Consider the following 23,801-nt stretch of genomic DNA (forward strand, 5'->3'; position numbering starts at 1 on the left):
ACACTTCTATATACATGCATGGAAAACACAGCTCAGACAACCTTTCTGGCTGACCTTTCCCCTTCCCAACACAATTTGCTGATCTCATGAAAACAGTAATTATACATAAAAATACAGTATGTCAATTTACATGTGTACACATGTTTTGAACTTCAAAAAAAAAAAAAAAACGATGGCGATATTTATATGGAGTGACTGGTCTTTGATCAAAGAAGACAGCAGATGATGACCCAATGTGGTAACTTACGATGTAGCAGGGCTCACAGTATGCCTTCTTCTCCACGGCATAGAAAGGCTGTCCTCGGAGCTTGACGTCACAGACCATGCAGGTGAAGCAATCCACATGGAAGACCTGATCCATGGCGGTGCAGCCTGTTCCTTCTCCAACTACGTTTTCCCCACAGCGGGCACAGCGGCCTGGAAGATAAGGTTGCTCGTTACAGAGGACTTCTTAGATCTGCCCAATGGAGTCAAAATGAGGGAGACAGCTGGTTCATCCTGCAGTAGCAAGAGACACAGTACTAATGCCATTGCTGTATTATGGCGCAAGCCCACCTAGGTCTCCTCTGTGCACAGCAGGAATCGACCTAACTCAACTGAGCAGACAGCTAAGGCTCCTGAGAAGGCAGTGGAGGAAAACTCATAGGCTTGATTCTGGGATCCAGGCATGGCCTCTAATCACATACAGGCAGGAGCAGGATTCAAGATGTTGGATTGAGAAGCACAGTCTACTGAACAGAACAATTCAGACAAGCCTCTGTTCCTGGGAGAGTCAGTCCATTATTTAGTGCGTGTGAATCTTGTCTAAACTGAGACTTCATCGCCCTTCTAAGTCCCGGAGATCAGTCATCTTAGAAGGCCCTCACTGATGAGCAGATAAGCTGTTTCCAGAGCACTGAAGCTGCTAGACCGCTTTGTTGCCAATGGAGCCACTGCTGCAGCCCCACCCTGACTGTTCCCCATGGTTCTGGTTCTAACCCCTCCCATGAAGCCAAGTCTCATTTCACACACTTGACATCATGTAAGATACCAGAGTCCAGTCAGCGTTGACGCTGAGTCTGTACATATCTACATCACTTCATGGCTCCATGTACTGTATGCTTGAAGGTTCCTTAAACAGTAACAGATTATAATTTAGCAAAAAATGTTAGAGCTAGGTATAGCTCAGTGATAGAACAGTTGCTTAATATATACTAGGATCACAAATTCAAACTACAGGACCAGAAGAAAGGAAAGTAAATAAAGGGACAAGGGGTGGGTATTACTCTGAGTGGCAGCCTCTCTAACCCAATACCCTGGGATCACAAGGGCTACAGCCACCTTGACTTCTTATAGTTCATGTCTACTAGGCAGAAACAAGACCTTGATACGTAACCATAGGCAACTAGGAACACCACCAAGGACCTGCAGGCTTTTGCATATATAAATATCATAGACCTAGCTTCATGAATCACCAACTTTGAGGGTGTTGTATTAACCCGTTTCTAATTCATGGTGCCCTTACGTGGTCATACTACTATCATTCCCATTCTACAGAGGAAGAATGGAGGCTGCAGAAAATATTTAACTAACTTCATGCCCAAACAGTCTTGCTTGAAGTGTCTGCTCCAACCCCATGGCTGCATCGCCTGTTCTGAGCTCCGATGAACACCAGTGCAGATCTGGCATTATGGAGCATTATGCACTGACTTCTCATAGCAGAAGGCTTTCAGCACCTGTCACATTGGACTGACAGCTGCTTCACATTCAAAACTGGGAGGGGTAAATATTTCAGTAAGTGAGAGAAGAGGTAAATATATTTCTCTCTGGTTGCATGCGGTCCTGAAAAGATTCCTTTGTAGTCTGTTGCAGGATTGGAGCATATCTTAAAAAACAATGAAATAATTGAAGTATCATCAGTGAACACTGAGTGAAAAAAAGTTTGTCTTAAAAAATGAACTGTGCCTGCTACAGCTGTCTTAAGGTGACATTTCAGTCTCTTTTGTGGGTGGATGTTAAGGTAATACATGATTGGACAGTGGAGAGGTAGGCGGGTGGGGGGAAAGGCTAGGAAAACTGAAGAGGCAGGATTGGGAGGAGGGAGATTCCAGGAGGATGGAAGATGAAGGCAGGCGTGTATGCTTCTAAATCTTAGGCTGAAGCCTCAACTTTTCAATAGATTCTTGCTCCACGTTTGCTTGCCACCTGTTGCAGTAAATATTAAAAAGAGATTATGTTGCTATGGCCCCCGTGGTCTCACTCTGAGGGAGCCACTCCAGTGTGGAGCTGAGTCCAAGGACTCTGTCACAGGGTTCCCTTCCCAGGTGGTTCACTCTGCCTACCCTGTTGCTGGTGTCCCAGGTGGATACGACCACCATGGCATGTTCCTTTCCTCCACTGCCTGGCACAAACATGACTCCAAAGCCTGGTAGTTTATCAATAAGGTTTATATGTTAAATTCTCAATCCACACACCCTCTACATAATAAATTTACAACCAATGGACAAAGATCTAAACTTAACAAGATTATGATATCTGTAATATAGTTTATAGTTGCGTTTAATGATCTTCTACCCAAGAGTTATTTTACATTTATTTTTATTATTAGAGATATAATTAGAAATGCTTCTCTAAATTCATATACTTTGCTGGTAGATAAGAAAACTAATTCTTTCACTTGTCACTCTTTTTGTAATTATGCTGAAAACAATACTACTTCTTCAAACTTAACCACCTTACTATAAAACCAAGTATGCTCTGTTTGAAAACTGATGCCGTACCACTGAGGATTTCATGCCAACAAATGACATTTCACTATAGAAAACACACCGAGAGTAGTGGAAAATAGATCAAACCGTGTGAACATGATTACAAATCCACAGGATTCACATGGGAAGTATAATTTTATATCATAAATTCAACATAAGTCAACACACTTGTTTTCCTATATTAATTTTCCCCTTTGTATAAGTCAAAAAGAACCACTTAATAGGATGCCAAGAAACACAAGGGATCTAAGAAAACTACTTTGGCAAAAGAAGATCATGAGAGGGGTGCAGCGGTGGGCTAGGCAACTGTTTTGGTGTTGATTATGCATGCTCAAAGTGCAGTACATTGAATAAAGACCCCGAGCCTAGAAGGGTTCTGGAGAGCTAGACAGCTATCCCACGTATGGAGCATTGTTAATCACTACCTTACACTCAAAGTCTGTTCTGAAATGAAGAATGTTAGTTTTCCATCTCTTTAGCAGCTGCTCCAAGAGGCTGTTCTCAATATGCTTTTGTGTGACAAGGAGAAGTGGACTTGTCACCGCCAGCACTTCTTACTGTGATTAAGGAACTTCCTGTGCCCAATAATCCATTGAAGGGAAAAGTGATAGAGAAATATGCAAGGGAAATCACACTCCTAAAACAGCTCTGAAAGAGTTTCCCAAGGAGACAGGCAATTGAGTTTGACCTTAAAGAATGGAATTTTGACAGGTATAGGTGGGAGGCAGAAAAATGCTGCTTTTTTCCCCTAAAGGGAGGATGAACATCTGTGGTTTACTGGATGCAAACCATGGTAGAGTCTAGTGAGGGTTCAACAAGCAGTGCGTGCTCACCACGAAAGCAGATGGCCTGCATTCCCAGAAACAGTTCTCTCTTATGTCTGGAGAATAGTCTTCTAGAGGTAGTTGGGCTAATGTGCTGGACCTGGACCTGCCCAGTTCTGTTACCCCCTGTATTTTTCCAGTTCTTGGGATAAATTAGGGACACTCTGGCACCTTACAATTCACAAGCATAGAAAAGAAAAAAAAAACAGCAAAGAACAAATGTTAAAAATAGGTCTACAAACCAGCAACAGAATAAGAGGTGCCCAAATGTTCCCCTTTTACATGAACAGAAATGCATAAACTATTCCTTGGGGAGTGCATTCAGAATGCATAGCAAGCAACTCAAGCAGAGGGTATCTTTGCTCCTAGAGGGACTCAGACAACACATTAGTAAAAAAATACCACAACTTTAACACCTGTCCTTTAGACAGAATTCTCAGTGCTTAAGTAGGAAAGGCCAGAGGCAGAGGAATAGAAAGCCGACATACATACCAAAAGATTCCCTATGTTCCCTACTGTCTGTGGCCAGCATCGGATCCTGTGCACCACTCTTCTCTTTCTCATGTACAGCAATCTCCTTAATGTTGATGAAACCAACCATATATGTCAGGTTTCCTTACCTTGTGATACTTTAAGGGCTTCCCCAGTGTTCTCAAGCCTGCGGTTGTCTTACTACTACGATAAATGCAAATGCCTATGGATGTCTTAATAACTGGGCCAAGCCTGAATAGCCAGACTCAGTTCCAAATGGATAACAGGCAAGATTTAAGCAAAGACTGGACATCTAGGAAAACCAATAGACTGAACAAGTACATGATATGAGCTTCCAGAGTTACTTCCATGCTTGCTGTTTAAATTTAGTTTATAACTTGCAAAAGGAATTTAAAAATATTTTCCTAGTAGTAACTGCATGCAAAGAGCATGTCCACGCAAGTCTCTAAGGACTTCGGTCAGTACCTCATACACTGCCAACCTTCCCTTTCTGATCCTTCTTTTCTCTTGGTAGCCCTCTGCTATTTTCCTGGCTAGTTGTATGTCAGTTTGACACATGGTATAGTCATCGGAGAGGAGGGATTCTTAACTGAGAAAATTCTTTCACCAGGTTATGCTATAGGCAAACCCATGGAACATTTCCTTAATTAATGATTAATGTAGGAGGTTACCGCCCACTGTGGGTAGTGCCATCCCTGGGTTGGTGGTCCTGAGTTTTATAAAGAAGCAGGCTGAACAAATCATGGAGAACCAGCCAGAGAGCAGCTCTCCTCCATGGCCTCTGCATCACCAGCTCCAGACTCCAGGTTCCTGCCTGTGCTTGAGTTCTTACCCTGACTTTCTTCAACAATGAACTGTAATAGGGATGTGTATACACATATCATATATATGTGCATATGCATATGTATGCAGACATAAAGTCTAAGATTCATGCCCTCAAGAAAGGCTCATGTATAATCCCCATGTCCAAGTCTAGCTCTACTGTGCTGCCTAGGGCCTGTTTCCCTGAGTGCTGCAGCCGTGAGGGACAGGGACATATCTCCAGCTTTCATGACTTTGGGACCAGCTTTCCTGTGTGCTCTAGGTGTCAAGGGGCAAGAAGGGATCATCTCCCTCTTGTTCATGTCACTGCACCGAAGACAAATGGCAGAGCCCATGTTCATGCCCTTGGAGCAGCTTTCCTGCACCCCCAGTGCCCCAGGACCAACTCTCCCAGGTCCTCCATGTAAGGGGTGGCGCCAGTTCTGCACATCCCTCAGTCATCAACATGTTCCTGGAGTGGCAGCCCAGACCAGGGATGTGTGCCTCGCCTTTGGTCGTAACAGGCCCTTGCTGCTGAAGGGCTATGGACCCAGACATGCCCCCTGATGACCTCACAGGCCACAACCTCACACCACGGTGCCAGGTCACATGACCAGCTACTCACGTCGGGCTGTTTCTTACTACCCTTGAGTCTCCAGGTCTGCCTCGGGTCATTGCCCCCACATCTTTCTGTTTCTCTCTCTTCCATTTTTCCACCACTTACTTCCTCCTGTTAGTGGTGCCTGGCATCTCTAAGGATTGTATCTGGAGTGGTCTCAGAAGTGCCATGTTATACTCATGCATCACGGCACTAGGCAGAGTAGTCTACAGAATGAACTGCCCTCTGAGACCTGTGCAGAGTCTAACTTGTGGTTATCTCTCCGTCCAGACCCCATGGCATTGGTCTGTTAGTCATCTCTTGAGGGCTGTCTGTCCTGGCCTCACTCTTTCCTGGGGGCCTCAGTCTCAGGCAGAATTCTAGTCTCTGGCTTGCTCTCAGTCCTGGGAGCTGCTGGTGTCTGCAAGCCGCCAGACTGGTGGTGGTTATTCTGGGCCCACTCTTTTTCAGGGACTTTTAGGCTACTAATCATTCAGATGTTTATAGGTCAGAGTACTGAGCAGAGATGGCCTTCCTCCTCTCTGCCACCTACTGATGTACATGTGACACAGCAGCCATACCCAGGAGGCTTCATTGTTTTCTCAATAACGGTCATTCTGACAGGGGTAAAATGGAATCTCAAGGAAGTTGTAATTTGAATTACTATGATGACTAGTGAGGGTGAGCATTTTCCTACTGTATTGGGGAGTTGTGTTTTTTGAACTGTCTGTTCCTCTCATTAGCCTATTTATTGTGTCATTTCCTTTCTTAATATTTGGTTTCTTTGAGTTGATCATTTCAGGACAAGCCTGGCCCTGAGGTGACTTGTGGGACATGTCTCTGAAGGTATTTTATGTTGGCACCATTATAGCATTACCTACCCAGGACATCAGCAAGGGCTCCTTGCATCGTCAGAAACTTTCTTACACACAGATACATCAAGACCTTCAATAATTGTATAAGGGAAAACACCAAGAGTCACCCAACAATGAAAAAGCTGAAATGCCAGAAATTTCAGTGACTTATCGAATGAGCTAAGTGTTCAATGTGGGATATAAGACTATCTGAACTCATTTCTAGCAATCAACTAAGGCAAAAGAATATTCTGCAAATGAGGTAGTTGCCAGGTACGTGATCTACGATAAACACACTGACAAGAACAAGATGACTAGGATCACTCTTTACAAATGAAAAATCAAGACTCGGTTAATTAAGGGGAATTAGGTTTTCTCAAATCTCCTTTTTACCCTCTGTTTCACAAGAAGAAACATGTACTTAAGGTCCTCCAGATCTCTCTCTCTCTCTCTCTCTCTCTCTCTCTCTCTCTCTCTCTCTCTCTCTCTCCCCACACACACACACACACACACACACACACACACACACACACACACACACACACACGAGTCAAATCAGCTTACTGATTCATCTCCTTCAAAGCTGTTTTCCATATTACCCCTTTTAATCTTAGACTTTTGTGTTTTATGTATTGAATGTGTTTGATCTAAAACTCAGGTGTAGCCAGTGTGATCATATTAAAAGTTAGGGCCTTGAAGAGATTATAAAGTCACAGGGCATCTCCCTCCAGGACTTAAGAAGGCCCCTATAAAGGGACTCCCAGCAGAACACCACTGTGTAACAACATACTAACAAGTTACTCTCCTTGAAGCACACAGGAGCCTTCATGAGTCAGCAGAGCCCTGCCAGGCTCTTCATATTGAAAACCCCATCCTCTAGACCTTATAAGGAAATCTCTGCTCTCTACAAATTATATAGTCTCAGCTATATAGCAGCATAAGACACACTATAACAAGGTGTGGCTACTGAAAGAGTTCTGCCTTCCCTGTTACCAGAGGGAAATCTCAAACTTCTAAAGAGATGGAAATGCATGTTTTCATTATAATCTTCTTGATTTCTGTTTTACCTGAAACTTTAAATAAGACAAACTTCCCTGTTATCCAATGAGTTGGTGCAGGAATAACCTTGTGAATGAGTCGAGAAATAGGTAGCAAAACTGAACTTTGAGCTGTGAGACAGGGATCTATGAATCATCTAATGACTCTTACATACATGGCTTGGACCAGTGGCAGGTGACAGTTTCAGTTGGCTCTACCTCCACAGGAAGCCAATTAGTCCTTTTGTCTATTAGAGCCCAAGTTCCCAGAATGCACTATTGAGGAGATTCAGAAAAGCCCAGGAAGTGAAGAGCATTGATTATGCCATTCAACTTTATTATTTATAATATAAAACAGAGGGAAAGAGATAGGCTGTGCCTTGAGTAAGATCCCATAGAAAGCCAACAGCATAGCCAGGCTCTGAACTGAGACCCTTGGGAACACAAAAGGATGTTCTTTCAGGCTGTGCACACAATCTCCCAAATGTGCTGTCATGTGTTAGTGCCTGTCCACTATCAGGGAAAACTTCCCAAGCATATGGATTTTCTCCCTCTCTTTGATGAACATATTTCTTTGGAAATAAATGCCTGAGACACTGCTTAGTCCACGAGGATGGCTTCAGAACAGGCGGAACTCTAAGTCACCCAATCCAGTACAATCGTTTCCTTTTATTCTGAACAGTTTGAAACCTTGCAGACTTATCTCTTGTTTTATGAAAAGATGATAGCAAGACGGGTGGCAAGTCAGAGTGAAGAGCACAAGTCTCTGGGTCCTGTTTGGTCACTTCCGGCACTTCCGGTCACTAACTACAACACCGTTAGATACAATACTCGGTGGAAGGCTGTCCACTCTGCAACTTCTTTTTTAAATGAACATAGAGGGATTCATTGTAACTTTCTGGACAGAAGAACTGGGTTTTGGCCTAGATATACCATACATATGACCTGTGACCTCTGGCAAGCGACTTCACTTACTGGAGCCCTATATAATACAGGAATATGAGCCTTACTTTGAGATTCCAGAGGGTGGTATGGAATGGGGTCTCTCCTCTCTCTCTCTCTCTGAATTTCTATGTGATATACAAATGGACATCTATATATAATATATCTATATCTATATCTATATATATTATAAAATATGAATTCCGCTAAGATATATATGGGGATGGGACATATACACTAAACAGTAGAATGTACATATGTCTCCACGCTGTAGAAAATACTAGACAGAAACCATGGAATAAAATGCAGGTATGATGCAGGAAGATTAATTTCGAGGAGGTGAGCACCTTTAAAACACTACCAATGCCACTTGCACTCTCGGTGGAGTGGGGAGATGAGTCCCAGCAAGAGCTTACATAAAAGATCACGTCGGAACTCAGAGACCCACGGGGATGGAGTCTCAGCACCTCCCCTTTCTCCTCATGCAGCTCTGTGCTGGGCTGCCATCTGCATCCCATTCCATCTCCAGCACTTGCTTAGCAACACTGCGCTCTCCAAGTGCTGAAGTGACGTCTAGGGAACAGTTATTAATATCTGTATGTATGCACACAGTATGTGAAAATATGCAGGATTCAAGGCGATTAGTGTATTACTTGGAGGTAATACTCCCCACCGGGGCTGAGATCCTGGAAAAAGCTCCCCCTGCTGTGACTTCCTGCCATCACCACTATTATTCAATGGTGTCAATTTTAAGGAAACACACTTTCAAATTTCTTTGTTAACATCTGAATGAAACATGAGAAGGTTTCTACTTCCCTCTTCCCCTCTTTCATTCAGAGAAAAGTCCCTTCACAACCTTACTTCATGTGTGAAAGGAAATGGTTGTCCTTTGCCACCTTCAGACTGACAGAATTGCTTGGTTTTAAGTATTAAAGCTTAAAACTCTATTCTAATGAACTCCGGCGCCACTCATATCTTCTGAGCTGCAGACAAATGCTTTGTATAAGAAAATAGGAAGAAACTGTCAGAGTTGATCAGCCTGAAAGAGTGTCAGAGCCAGCTGCAGAAGAAAGCATAGAATTTTATAGGAGGGACATGGCTGTGCCGGAAGGAACACTTGAGACCCAGGGAAAAGGAACATTTTCTAGGAGTCACAGATGGAGGCTGGTCACATGCTCTCTACCATGCTTTCTGTTGCTGTGGTTAACAATGTGACTAAGAAGCACTGGGGAGGAGAGGGCTTATCTCTCCTTAGAGTTTACAGTGTATCATCAAAGGAAGCCAAGGCAAAACCTTAATACAGGAGCTTAAAGCAGACGCTGGCTTCTGGCTCCTCAGGAACCTTCCTGAAATAACTTCTGTCATCTTAACAAACTTAGACACGCATTTCAGAGAAGAGGAAATCTCAGTGGAGGGACGGTTTCCATCAGATTTGCCTGCGGGCACATCTATAGGGCCTTTTCTTGATTGATGATTGATGCTAGAGGACCCAGCCCACCACGGGAGGTGTCATCCTTGGTCAGGTGGGCCTAGGCTGTATAAAAAAAGGAACCGAGCAAGCCAATAAGCAGCATTCCTCCATGTTTCTGCTTTAAGCTCCTGTCGTGGCAAACCAGTAAGAAGCATTCGTCTACGGTTTTGCTTTAGTTCCTGCCTGAACTTTGTGTGCTGTGATTGAGAGAGTGCCCTGCAATGCTGTGCCAGCTGCCTTTCTTATACAGCCCAGGGGCACTTGTCACACAGATGGCACATCCTGCAGTGAGCCAGGCCCTCTAACTTGCTCTTCCCCAAATGAATCAGGGATTCTTCCTAAGGACTCCTTCAGACTTGAGGTTTTCATTCCAAGATACCTTTTGTAACGTAAGTACAAAAACTGAATCAAGGCTGACTCAAGGTGTGGAGAAAATCACTTAGTGGACATTTCTGCATAGCCTTTCAAAACATTATAAAAATTGTGAACTAAATTTTTTGCAAAAAATAAGAAACCTCAGAAGTGGCATTTTCTATTGACGTCAGTGGAGTATTTCTGAGCAATCTCTCTTATACTAAAGTTGTTCCCATATTTAGGTAAACACAGCTATCACATTCAGTAAGCACAGTTAATTTTATAAGATGACTAATAGCTAGAGAGACAAGTCAAAGGTCTTCCCTTATGGAGCTTATATGAAGGACAGAACCCAGGTGAGCCCATAAAACTTAACGGAAACTAGTAATATTTTCTTGTATCGCTATGTGATACTATTTGAAGTCCATCTTAGGCAAGAGATACACAGTGCAAAGTCGAAGGTCTTTAGTGACTGTTTGGACCATCAACACAGCTTGGCACCACCAACATTCTACTGAGTTCAAAGTGGAGATCGTTACAACAAATACAGCTTGCTTTATTTCTGAAACAAACTGTGCGCATATTTGCGGCCACCCCACTAATTAACCTGGAGATTGCTCCTTTCATGTCCTCTGTGTTTTTCTCCCCCTAGTTACAACATGTTGGGGTTATTTTTTGCCATCTGGGATAATATTCAAACTGTTCTCATATAGGCAGTAGAGACAGAGAGAGGATGGTACAGATGATTAAGAGACTGGAGTCTGACTTTGTAGAAAGGTTAAAAGAGCTATCTATGTAACACACCAAGGCTGGAGGATGACTAAGGGGTGCCGTGATGATGGGCTATAAATATTCACAAGGTGTAAACACTAAGGGATAATTTAGCTTTCGGCAGGTGGTACAACTAGGAGGGATGGTGTCTCAGAGAAGAGAAGATGTCTATTAAAGAAAAACTTAGGCGCTTCAGAGGTTTCCCATGGGACATGCTAGAGTGAAACATTAAGCCACGCTGAGAACAAGGCAGTGGGAACCGGTGACAGAAAGACTGCCATTTGCCAACCATGGACCAAACTCTTGCTTTTGTAAATTAGTATATGATTGAGGAAGACTGAGAAGTTTTCCAGTCTTGCTCTATGGATGAATCCCAGGGACTGGGTGGTTCTGCCATTCATTACAGCAATAAGGAGAGAAGGCACAAAGGACAGTGGTGAGCCCCTTCATCTGTCTTGTCTAAACCATCACTATCCTTAGGACAGCTTCTGAGGAACTTCCCAAATCCAAAGGATTATGGAAGAGATTTGTTGAGTTAAAATGTTTAGACAATGTATTAAGATTTTTTTTAAATTCACGCTTATTCAAAAGATTCTAGGCCATTTAGAATAGGTCTGAATTTATACTTGCATAAAATATTTATTGACCTACTTAAGTGTTGGCCTAGCAGAGACAGCAGTAACTTCCACACGTGGCCTGGCAAAGGGCTTTCTTCCTTTTCCCTGTTAGCGTTCAAAGCCTGAGTTCACTGACCCCTGCTACCTTGTCAGTATCCTGTGCCCAACCGCTTAGCCCCATTTTAGAGAGAATTTCACTCTGTCTGTTTCTTGAAGTCTTTTCATGAGGCTCCTGAATAATGTTCCACATATTCCATATTGCTTCCCTCCTAGAGAAGGCATTCAAAGACCCAACTTTGAACACTGGCTTGTTAAAAATTCACAGAGTAATAGAAGAATTCTCAATCAATTTCCAGTAAAACTATAAACATTTTAATAGAACAGTTCTTGGGCGAGTGACAACTAATCTCAAAAGCCATGCAGATGGAATAGAGAGCACAGAATGTAAACATGTGATTACCATACAGAGCAGGCATTGGAACTCACTAAGAAGATGGGTGGGGCCTGGGCACACAATTATGACGTAACACATGCAACCAATCAGGTAGGATTTAGAAGAGAGAGCGTGGACTCAGGCTTTGAAAACTAAGTGGGGAAATCTGTATAAGGGGGAAGATGGAAGACACACAGCCATGCAGTGAGAGCACTGATCCGTAAGGAGGAAGGACCTGGTCAGCCCTGGGCCTAAGGCAGGCCAAGGAGGGCTTTCTACAGAAGTCCAATAAAACGCTGCCATATAACCAAGTGGATATACGTTTTATGCCATAAACATACATGCCTATATACTTGTTATAATAACATCTTTAGATAAAAGTAGAAGGAGGACAATGAGGAGCAAAGAGGTTGATAAAAAAGTTTATAAGCCACTATGAGTATTCCTGCAAAGAGAGGGAACAGGGGCAGAGGGGAAATAACGCTTTTGTGCTTTTTTCTCTGCCAACTTACCAGGTAAGCCTTATCTTCTTAATCTGCAGGCAAAGGCAGAGTGGCTCTGGAAAGTTAAATCTCATCAACTGTCACACAACAAACAGAAGCAGAGCCAACACTTGCTCATTTGTTACTCGGTGCTAAAAACATGCTGTCGATTTTGCCCGGCTATAAAGTATGGTACCAGCAGCTGGCAGTATGGTCCGGGAAGAGGGAATGATTTCAAACGTGTTTCAAAATATACAGAATAAAGGAGCAGACTGAATGGGCAAAGAGGAGAGAGTGGGGGACAGCTTGCACATTCCCACCGTGGACATGGTTTGTGGGTGACCATACTGGTTATTTAATTAAGTGTCCTCACATGTACATTTGTTTATGTGCCTTTACATGCAAGTGAGTGGTTTTAAATGTTTGTGTGTGTGTGTGTGTGTGTGTGTGTAGGTAGATAGGTAGTAATATTTATGAATAGTCATGACTGTGTGGTTTTGTTGTACATGATGGTAGTTCAGTAACTGTAAGTAAAATATTAAAACTCACCCTGAAGAACAATAGTGGAGAGAAAATGAAGCAAGCTTTATATCATCTGGTTCTCAGCAGTATGCAAATGCTATCCCAATAGTTAGCAAATGGTTAAGAAGAGAACAGAGTCACATACACACTAAACCAAAGACTGACCCGGCCAGATCCAAATAGAAAACTGCTAAGGGACCCACATGGGGTCACAGCAGGATGGGAATCGAGTTACTTGTCTACTGGATGCTCTTCCATCTTGTGACTGGCTCTCTGTCAGTCACTATTCAGAAGGAAAGATTTATAGGCACTGAGATGTTCAGCAGAGTGGTCAGGAATGCTACAGGTAGGATGCTTGCCCAAGGAAAGCTATAGGTAAAGAATCTCTTCTAGCTTTGGAATTTCCACCACAAAGCCCTCCTAATGTGTGCTGGTTCTCAGGGAGTTAGGGGTGAGTTTGTGCTGTGCCTTTTACCTAACAAAGTTCACCTGGGGAGGCCCACTCTACTGTTCAGTGTATCTGCTTGCTTTCCCCTTCTCACACCTAATCAAATTAACTTTGACACGGTGAAAGGTAGAACATGAACTCTGTTTCCACTCAAAGGTTTTTTTTTTTTTTTTTTTTTTTTTTTTTTTTGTTAGCCTTATGCCTTTTACAGGACATAACCAACTGATGCTCACTGCCTGATTCCACAGGAAGTACTGCATCTGATCCCAAATCTGCCCATATCAGTTGAAGTTGCTATTGCACTGCTGATCAAAAGAGTCAACTCAAGAAGTAAGAGTTTGAATCCCTCAGGTGTGCCCGTGTGTGTGTGTGTGTGTGTGTGTGTGTGTGTGTGTGTGAGAGAGAGAGAGAGAGAGAGAGAGAGAGAGAGAGAGAGAGAGAGAGAGCCCAGTTCTTAGGCTTTAAGTAGAATGCACGGGGAAAGTTTCATCAGAATATTTCACTTAGGTAAGCAAGGTTAATTGTTCAATTAGGTGTGTGTACATGAACTTAAATATTAAGGGGAAGAGCATCAGCAGGCCAGGCTCATAATCCACAAACGGATGTCTTTAAGTTCCTGTTGTTTTCTAAAGAAGTCCCCAAAGGTGTGCAGAAATGAGGAAGCGATGTGGTGTGTACGGTTCACCAACTCACTTTAGCACGCTTCAGTCTGTTGTAAAACACTGCAGAAATGTACGTCATGGTGTTTATTTCAGTGAACTAAAATTTAAGATTTTCTTTTCGTGTTCCCATGTGTGTCTCCTTGTGTGTGTGTGCTGCGTACATGCTACCAGAAGACAGAAGCAGATATTGGACGCACTGGAACCGGAATTCGGAGGCCGTGAATACTTGGGTATGTGTATTAGGAACCACATCTTGGCTCTGAGGGAAGCGAGTCTTCTTAGTTGCTAAGCCATACTATACTTTTGAATATACTGTACATGTAATAACCGAGCCCATTTTAAGGAAATGCTTTGATTATTTTTAATAAATGAAATGCTATAGTTAACACCATGGCTAGACCAGAAAATACTTCTACCACCTATGTCTTTCTCTTGGCATTCCTCCCTACCCTCGGCAAGCCAGTCTTCCTTCACATAGCGTCAGCTCATTGCCCGATTAGAGATGTGTGTTTTACTGTGTGAATATGATGCAGTTTGCTCTTTCACCTACAGATGGAGTCTTGGGGCACTGCCAGTTTTTGACTACTACAAATAAAGCTGATATCAACCTCTATGTTCAGTCTGTGTGAAAGAGGTTTCTTTTTTTCCCCTTTCGGACAGCGTTTAGGAGAAAAGCTTGGTCATGCTTACTGTGTCTGACTCTTAAAGACATCACTGAGATCTGTATCCCTGCCCTTAGCAGCTCAGGAGAATCTCAGCCATTTTACATCCCAGTCTTCACTTGGATGGCAGAACACAGCATCTGGTTTTGTCCCCTTTGTCCTTATTGATTCATAAACCTGCTTCCTGTGTCCTGGACACACACTGTTTTGGATGCACACATATGTATCTAGATGCATGGCTTGGTGTTTCATATTTCAATGATTTCTTCTGAGAACAGGTTTTGGAATGTTCTGCTTTTCCTTTTTTGAGGACAGTGTCTTGTTTCAAGCCTGGGCTGGTAGTTTAAATTTTAGCTCTCTTATCAGAGTCCCATGGCCTGTGCCTTCAAGTGTTTAGAAAGTTGTTGAAATTGAATTTATCTTCCTATAGATTTTTTGGGTATATCCTACATTAAATCTTTGACTGCCCTAAATTCATAAAAACTTTCTGGGAGTTTTTTTTCATAAAAACTTTATAATTTTGGCTTTTATATCTAGTTTTTGATCCAAAATATGCATAAGACTTCTATAATTTAAAGTAAAAAACATCACTGAGCAAAATGAAAGAACACTTACATCAAGGAACAGATACATCATATTCATGGTTTGGAGTCCTTTTAAGGACTCAGTGCTTCTAATTTGAATTATGAGTAATCCTGTGGATTGCTTATCAATATGAATTGACAAGTCACTTCTGGAAGGCAAAAGGAGGCAGAGCAGACCAACCAATTATGAGAATTAGGAAGGTGGAGGATATTTTGTTTCCAGCCTCTATCTTCACTCAAAAGAAACTGGGACAAAAAGATGCTGTGTTGCTCAGGCTGGCACTGAACTTGTAACAGTGTTGCCACAGCCTCTGAAGTAGCTGAGACATGTACTACTAAATTCAACTTGCTGAAGGAGGTAAACTTTCTGAAAGCAAGATTTGCTGTAAGGCATCATAACTAAGGCACAGGGTAGACTGGCACAGACATATACAAGATTGGCAGGTTGTGGTGACAAATGTCTTTGGGAGACAAAGCCAGTTGGATCTCCATGAGTTTGAGGCCAGCCTGATCTTCATAGTGAATTCTAGACTATCAAGGGCCACACAGTGAAACCTTGTTTCAAACAGATGGAAAATAAAAAAATGAGAAACACATTTGGGGCAGGAGAGATGTCTCAGTGATTAATAGCACTTGTTGCTCTTCTAAGAGGATCTGTGTTCAATTCCTATGACACACTTAGCAACTAACACACATGGCAGCTAACAACTGATTGTAAGCTTGGTTACAGGGAATCTGAGGTCCTTTTCTGTAGGCACTAGACACACATCTGGTACACACACAAGGTACACACACACACACACACACACACACACACACACACACACACACACACACGTACACACACAAGTACTATAAAAGTATTTTATACTTACATGTCTCATGTTTAATTATGTAATACTTCTCTCCAAAATGACATCTGTTTATCTCTTATAAGATTAATGTTTTTGTCTCAAATCTGTTTATTTCCTAAATATAATTGTATATTGTTATAAAAGCAGACTAGTCAGAGGATCATCAAACAGATTTCATATTTTATCAGTAGATCAGAGTTAGTGTTTAGTTTTATATTAAACAAACACAAGACAACCCACACCTTTTTATTTATTGACTTACATTTTTATGTAATATATTTTGATTGTACTCTTCCCTTCCCTAGCTCTTCTAAAATCCTCTCCACCTCCTCTCCCCACACAACAAAATCAAGCCAAATCAAAACAGTACACACACACAAAATGAAATAGTTGATTTTGTGCTGACCAACTACTCCCGAGCATAGTTTCTATCTAGGATGGTGGGTGATATATGCAGGGACACTCCATTGTGCCTTTCCAGCTGATATCAACTTCCAGTAGTTTCTATGTTAGGGATGGGACTCTGTGCTCGCTTTCTGGTCTCTGTGCTTAGATTTTGTATGGCTTCTGCAGGTCGTGTGTGTGCTGTTACAGTCTGTGAGTTCATATGTGTACCAGGCCTGTTGTGTCTGGGAGACTGTTTCTAAGAGTCATCCAGCACCTCTAGCTTCTAAAATCTTTCCGAATCTTCTTCTGTATATATTTCTGTAATTTGTGGGGAGGGTTGATAAACACATCCAATTTAGGACTGAATGATCCAAAATTCTCTCACTTTCTGCATGCTGTCGAGTTGTTGGTTTGTATGTTAATTACTGTTTATTGTAAGAAGAAGGTGCAAATGAATTATTTACTCTAGCTAGCCTGTATACAAGACATATTATCCTGGTGTTTTATTTACAAGCTGTAAGCCTAGACTGGTCTTGTGCTATTCTCACCTGGATCCAAATCATACCCCTTTTCTCAGCCACACAATCCTGTGATCCTATCTATGACTCTTTGTCTTCTTTATTTAGTTTTCCGACTAGTGGTTTCTCTAGAGACTCCCCCACTAGACTCAAAGGCCTGCCTTCATATCCTTTCTGCTTAGTCATAAGGCCCAGATATTTTCTGACCAATTAGGCATTAAACTGGGGAGTAAGGTTCTCACAAAAAAAGGCAGGTGTGAGTAAGAATCATCCATCTGGGATAATACTTGGGATTCAGAATTTAGCATTGCATATATAGCACCAGACCTATGTCTAACAGGAAGCTTCTTTAATCAAGACCATGTGATACACTGTAATATGTAATTACAATATGTAATCAGAAGTTGCTTTACTGTTATATTCCTTTAGCAAAATATAGTTATAGTCTCCTCAACCTTCAGCCCATACCCTATCTAGTTTCAAGCTCTTGGCCACTTTAGCAGGGTCAGGTATGAGTTCCATCTAATGGAGTGGGCCATAAATCTAATCAGAAAGTGGTTGGTTACTCCTGTAATGATTGTGCCGCTATTGCAGACTAGATCTTGCAGGCAAGTCACTGCTGTGGGTTATCAGATTTGTAGTTGGTTGATGTTGCTGATTAATTCTCTTCTGGTAGCACATAAATTACCTTCCAGTGCCATGAACACTAGTGAGAAGGGGGTATAGGTTCAGGTTAGACCTGTATCTCCATGTTTTAGTGACATAAGTAGGTGGTATGTTCCGCAATACCATACTATTTTTTTTTAGTGGTAGAAAAATGCCAATCAGTTCATAACTTATATTTACTAAAACTGAGAAGCATTTTGTTATGATGAGGCCATTTTTCATGGTTCACCCTAGAAAAGTCACATGGAGTCACATGAATATTAATACAATTTGTTGATTTCTGAAGATTGGCATCTTAAAAAAGAAAATATATTAAAATCTCTTTAATGCACATAAATTAGCATCAACAATTACTAAGTGATAATCACAGTATAGTTACATTCATGAAATACAACATGCGTATAACAGGTCTGCTGTGCCTTTTACCACAGTAACCAAAAGTAAGCCATGTCCCAGCTTCAGTAATCTGATCTTTCCCCTCATCCCTCTCTTCAGGCTTTCATCTCCTGAGGATCCAGAACGGATTTACTGTTTGAAATAAATCCTCCTTTATTACAGAAACATAAATTATGATCTAAGAATGAGTAAGGACTCTGGACTTGTTCCTCACCTATCCAGTTCTCCCTAGTTCCATGTCTTAATTATTCCAGAATTCCTGATGAAAGGATAAAAACTAGAGCCTAACCCCTCCAAGGACCCACAAGATACCTCACTCTAAAGGAGCCTTAACCCTAAATAGCCCTAAATACCTCAAATTCCAGATCCTGCTCTCTGTCAATAAGTAGATATAAGGCCACAGTCCTTGCTCTTCCAGAGCCTGCTTTCTGTATGAAACTGGGTGAAAGGGCATAGGACAGGCCCTTGGATACCCAGGCCAGGCCTAGTAAGTTAACAGTAGATAAGCTGACTTAACCTCTTATTTGGCTTCTGCAAACTGCTTGCACCATAGAAACCCTCCTGCCCTGTGACTTATATCCTGACTTCCATTGTCACCCCCACCCAGGAGACTGTGCAAATACAGACCTCCGAGACTATAGGGAACTGATTGGTCCATGAAGCACGGGCTTAGATAGTTTAACGCGATTGGTTCCCAGAGCATGGGCTTAGATGGTTTACAATGATTGGCCTACAAAGCATGGGCTTAGATAATTTAAAATGATTAGTTTGGGATTCTTGGGCTTTGTCATGATTGGTTTGGGATTCGTGGACCTTGTTGTTAACCCTATAAAAGTTGTCCTGATCCTGCACTCAGGGGTCCGCAGTCCTCTACCCCTGCTGTGGGCCCCAGCACACTTGGAATAAAAATTCTCTTGCAGTTTGCATCAAGACCGCTTCTCATGAGTGATTTGTGGTGTCGCCTTTCCTAGCACAGAGCGTGGGGGTCCTTGCTTTGAGGATCTAACACTGATACCCTGTCATCCCATTTCACCAGTCAAGCTCCACTGCCATCTCAAGTGTGCTTCAAATGCTGCCTCGTACAGAGAAAAGACCCCATCCTTCCTTCTCTTCTTTCTTACCTCACATTTCCCTTTATTTTTCTATTAAATATTATCATGTTTCCACTCTGTAAGCTGCTGATTGTCATTGTGAATTTTTTTCCCTATAAATATGACACAAGCCAAAGGCATGTGGGAGGAGAAACTTCAATTGATTAAAAAGCCCCCATTACAATGATCTACAAACAGCTTTGAGGGTTTCCTCAATTATTGATTGACATGGGCGATGCCATCCCTGCACAGGTGGTCTTGAGATGTAAAAGAATGCAGGCTGATCGAGCCACAGAACTCAAGCTAGCATGCTGCATTCTTGTTGTGGTTTCTGCCTCCAGTTTTTTGTTCCTTGCCTTCACATCCCTCAGTGATGCAGTGTTGCCTGGAACTGTAGGATTAAACAAACCCTTTCCTCCCCATATTGCTTTTGGACATGGTCCTTGTCAGAGCAACAGAAAGCTAAGCAAGGGCACATGTTTACAGTTCTGGTCCATTTCATTGAGTTGTTCATGAAGCCTTTCTTCCTACCCCAAGGCATATGTATCTTCTTCCTTCACCAACTTACTAGAGAAAAATTAACAGACAATCAAGTTAATTCAGTGTGTGCTAAAGATAATAATATAGTTGTCTAATATCAACCACATGCATTGGAGTTAAGCTTACAACACAAACTGCTCATTTATTTATGTACTTCATGGAAATCTCAATCAATGCCTGCTATCACAAAGAATTCAAATCAATATGCACAGGGGAAAGTCATCATTTCTGAAAGGTATTTAGAAGTAACAAGACAGCAGTTCTTAAGAAAGGAATTTGACATTTCTACCAGATAATATTTTCATTAGCAAGAGTTGAAAGGTATGTTCCTTCTTGATTTATAGGAAGTAAGCCATGCTGGTGTCAGTGGAAGGAATAAATTAAATACAACTTCATAAGAAGAATCAAATATGGGTTCTAGAAAAATGGCTCAGTGGATAAAAGTGCTTTTTTTGTTCCTCAGAAAGACCAAAGTTTGGGTCTCAATATCCCCATCAGACAACACAAGTACCTGTAAGTTCATCCGCAGGTATCTGATGCAGCTTTCTGACCCCTGTGGGCCCCTATACCAGACACACATACACACAAAACATATTCATACACACTGTATATCTTTTTATTAAAAATTAAATATAGATTCCATACACATAAGTATGTATTTTAGGAAGCATCTACACTAGTAGATTTCATACACCTCTACAGGTGGCCTTTGGGTCAGTTGTCCCTGCTCACATTCTCTCCTTTAACCTACCCTCCATCCCTTTGTTTAACCCTCCAATTCAAATTTCTCCTTTACCTCGTCTCTCAATAACACTATAAAGCATTTCCCCTTCCTTGGGAGATTTTTCCTAAGGAAAAAAAAATATCCCATGTTTATGGACTAAAGATGTATGTTTTCCATTTGTCCACACTACAAATGTGATGCATAATCCATCAGTACATCATATTGAAAATAAAGCTGCCCTAATATCTGATAGCATCACAAAAATAATCCAAGTTACAGAACAACCTTGTAATAGAAAGAGAATATTCTATTTGCTTACTATAATATCCGCAAGTTAAATAAGAAAAAAAAAATAAGCAAACTGGCGACATTAAAATAGAGGCCAGAATAGACTAGAAAATCTAGAAAGATGCTCACAGAGCCATCTTCCTTGAGGACGCTGAGAATGAAGCACTGGAAAAGACTTTTCTGTAAGCTTTGCTGAGAAATTAAATATCCATTTGTAGGAATGAAGCTAGACTCCTGTCTCACCAGCTACAAAAGTCAACTGAGCACTATTAAATATTTAAAACCAGGAAGCTCCCAGAGAAAGCAAGAGGAAGCACTTCAGCACACGGGAGTGGGTACAGCAGTTTTGAGTAAGTGCAACAGCCGGAAGTGAAGATTAACAGTGTCATCCCATTAAAAAGCTTCAGCAAAGTAATGAGACAATCTTGCTGGGCAAGATGGCGCACACATTTAATCCCAGGTCTTGGGAGGCAGAAGCAGGTGGCTCGCTGCATGTTTGAGATCAGCTAAATGTATGTAGTGAGTTCTGGGACAGCCAAAGCTATGTAGAGGAACCCTATATCAGAATAATAAAATAAAATAAAAAGTCTTTAAATTATTCCTTAATTTGAGAATAAATGGTAGTAGAGTTCCTTAAAAGTTCAGCATAGTTGAGCAGGAGGCTTCCAGGCCCTCTGGTTGGTTAGTTAAATGAGCTGCTTTCCTTGATACCATGACTAACGGGGGGGGGCAACTTTTTGGTCTTCCAATCTGAGAGGATACAGTCTATCATGGTGGGGAAGAAGCAAGCTCAACATGTTTCGATGCCTTTTAGACACAAGTCTGGCAAACTACCTGTTTAAGAAGAATTCTGTTCATGAGCCGCAAAGATTTGAACTACTCCTATTTGAAAGACAGATGCATATAATTTTTGGGGGGAGTAATAGCTAACCATTGTGTTACAGAGTATTCTGGAATTCAGGCTGTCGGGAACTCACTACAATTTCAAGAAGGTCTCAGCCCTGTCAGGCCCAGGCTGAGATCTGTACTCCTCACCTTAGATGATACTCCAGGATGTTTTCAGTCTTTGGAAAGGCCCCACATCAAGTCATCACAAGCCATCTAATCCACGATCCTGCCTTCAGACAGCTTGGTATTGAAACTACCCCCAACAGGTGGTTCTTTGCTGTGTGAGAAATTCCTCAGGGAAGGAATGTCCAGAGGTTCTCCCAAACTTGCCCAGGACTCTGACTCTCAAACATTTACTTAACCATGGGTGGCAAAGAGGTATAGCTTTTTGTCTGTCCCTAAGGAACTGGAAGTTGTCTAAATTTGCCATGGGGCAGCTGCCAAGGTGTATAGGGATACCAACATGCTTAGAGCTTTACAAATACCCAGTTAACCAGAAGTGTTCAGAGTTCTGACCTTACAAAACACGGAACTCAGCAATGAACTGGGCCAGCTTTTTTAATGCCCTGTCAAGGATTTGTATGTTGATAATCAGTTTCAAGGGAAATTTTGAAAAAATTAAAAGTATGTGCAAAATAACTTGGAGGTGGCTATATAATTCTCAGATTAAAAGGAATCATAAAGCACTTAAATTTAGTAAAATCGTCTCAAACCCTATGGTTTGCATACAAAGGTAGAGCGGTGAGTGCAATTTAAATGTAATTAAATTATACCATTTGAATTAACTCCCACACTCTGATGCTGCAAAATGGAATGATGAACTAATTCTAAGCAATATATTGTAGTAACTAAGACTAATGTTAAAAGTTGGGAAACTATGACACTTTGTAAACACACACACACACACACACACACACACACACACAGACATACAAACAAGCTTGTCTTTTTGGTAATGAAGTAAATAATTCTAAAGATAGGCTGAACTCCTGACTCTAAACCCATTCTCCAACACAACCACACAACAGTGGTCCCTCATAGCCCATACCTATCCAGGGTCACAAGTGAGCCTCAGGTGCAGACCAGGATTGCTGCTGAGTTAAACAGATGAAACATAACATCAGGTGGCCAAGAACTCAGGATCAACCACTTTACAACCTATTACTAAACTGCTGCTTGTCTAGCTTTTCCCTCCCCCAAGTAAGAGGAAAACCTTATCTTTAAGGCGAAATAGGGTGAAGACGTCTAGAATGAAGAGCACCCACAATGGTGGGCGCTCACCTTAGAGGCTATCAATAGGAAACTAATGTGGTCATCATAAAACAATACTGACACAATCGTCACCATCAATAAATTTTTTGCTCCACTTTATTCAGCCAGTGTGAGAAGAAGTGAGAAAGGCTAAGGTCTCAACTGGGCCAAGCTCTCTTTCCAATACCCTGTTGGAAGAACACTGGAGATCACCCAGCCCATCTCTCTCAAGGATTTATGCTACACTAAGGAACTACTGGCAGCTTGCAACTCTCTCTCTCTCTCTCTCTCTCTCTCTCTCTCTCTCTCTCTCTCTCTCTCTCTCTCTCTCTCTCCTCTCTCTCTGTCCCCCCTCTCTGATATGGATGCTGGTAGTTTTCTCATACACTAGTGGATGTCCCCCACATCTGGTCACATATGCCAGCATTAACTGGAATGAATTTAAAATAAAAAAACATTGGAAAGGTTCTTGTTAGGAGTATATATAAAAGAATTAGAAGGAAGGGAATGGGGGGCAGAAATGATAATATTGCATTATATATATAATGATTATATATATGATGATCAATTCATTCAGAAAAATGAAGAACAAAGTTTTATTTTTTAATAAAAAGTGAGGGAAACTGAACTTACAAATGATAAATTCAATCACGTGTCCTTTCCAAATATTTAGCTACTGCCTTTCATATTTCTCCAGTATGTGCCCATTTTCATCCTGGATGACCCTAACCACCGACAGAGCAGAACTGTATCATTTATTATTCACTGTGATTGTAACTTTGGCAATTTAAGGCAAGACAGTAAAAGCGTCACAAATTACTGTCTTCGTGGATACTAAGATTCATTTCTCTGTGGGGTTTAGCAGCCTCAGCAGATGGGTTTTCCCTCCCCTATTAA

At 41.7% G+C, this 23,801-nt stretch overlaps 1 protein-coding gene across 1 annotated transcript in view; it reads right to left on the reverse strand.

Annotated features, from left to right (window-relative positions):
* The window catches only part of LPP (LIM domain containing preferred translocation partner in lipoma), a 555,231-nt gene that overhangs the window by 95,995 nt on the left and 435,435 nt on the right, over nt 1–23,801 (reverse strand). Inside the window, exon 10 of the mRNA XM_080919338.1 lies at nt 248–417. Coding sequence (XP_080775464.1) covers nt 248–417 — 170 coding nt within the window. The remainder of the gene's footprint in view (nt 1–247; nt 418–23,801) is intronic.

Source organism: Micromys minutus, assembly GCF_963924665.1.
Source record: "Micromys minutus genome assembly, chromosome: 7".
In the NCBI taxonomy this organism is placed as follows: Eukaryota; Metazoa; Chordata; class Mammalia; order Rodentia; family Muridae; genus Micromys; species Micromys minutus.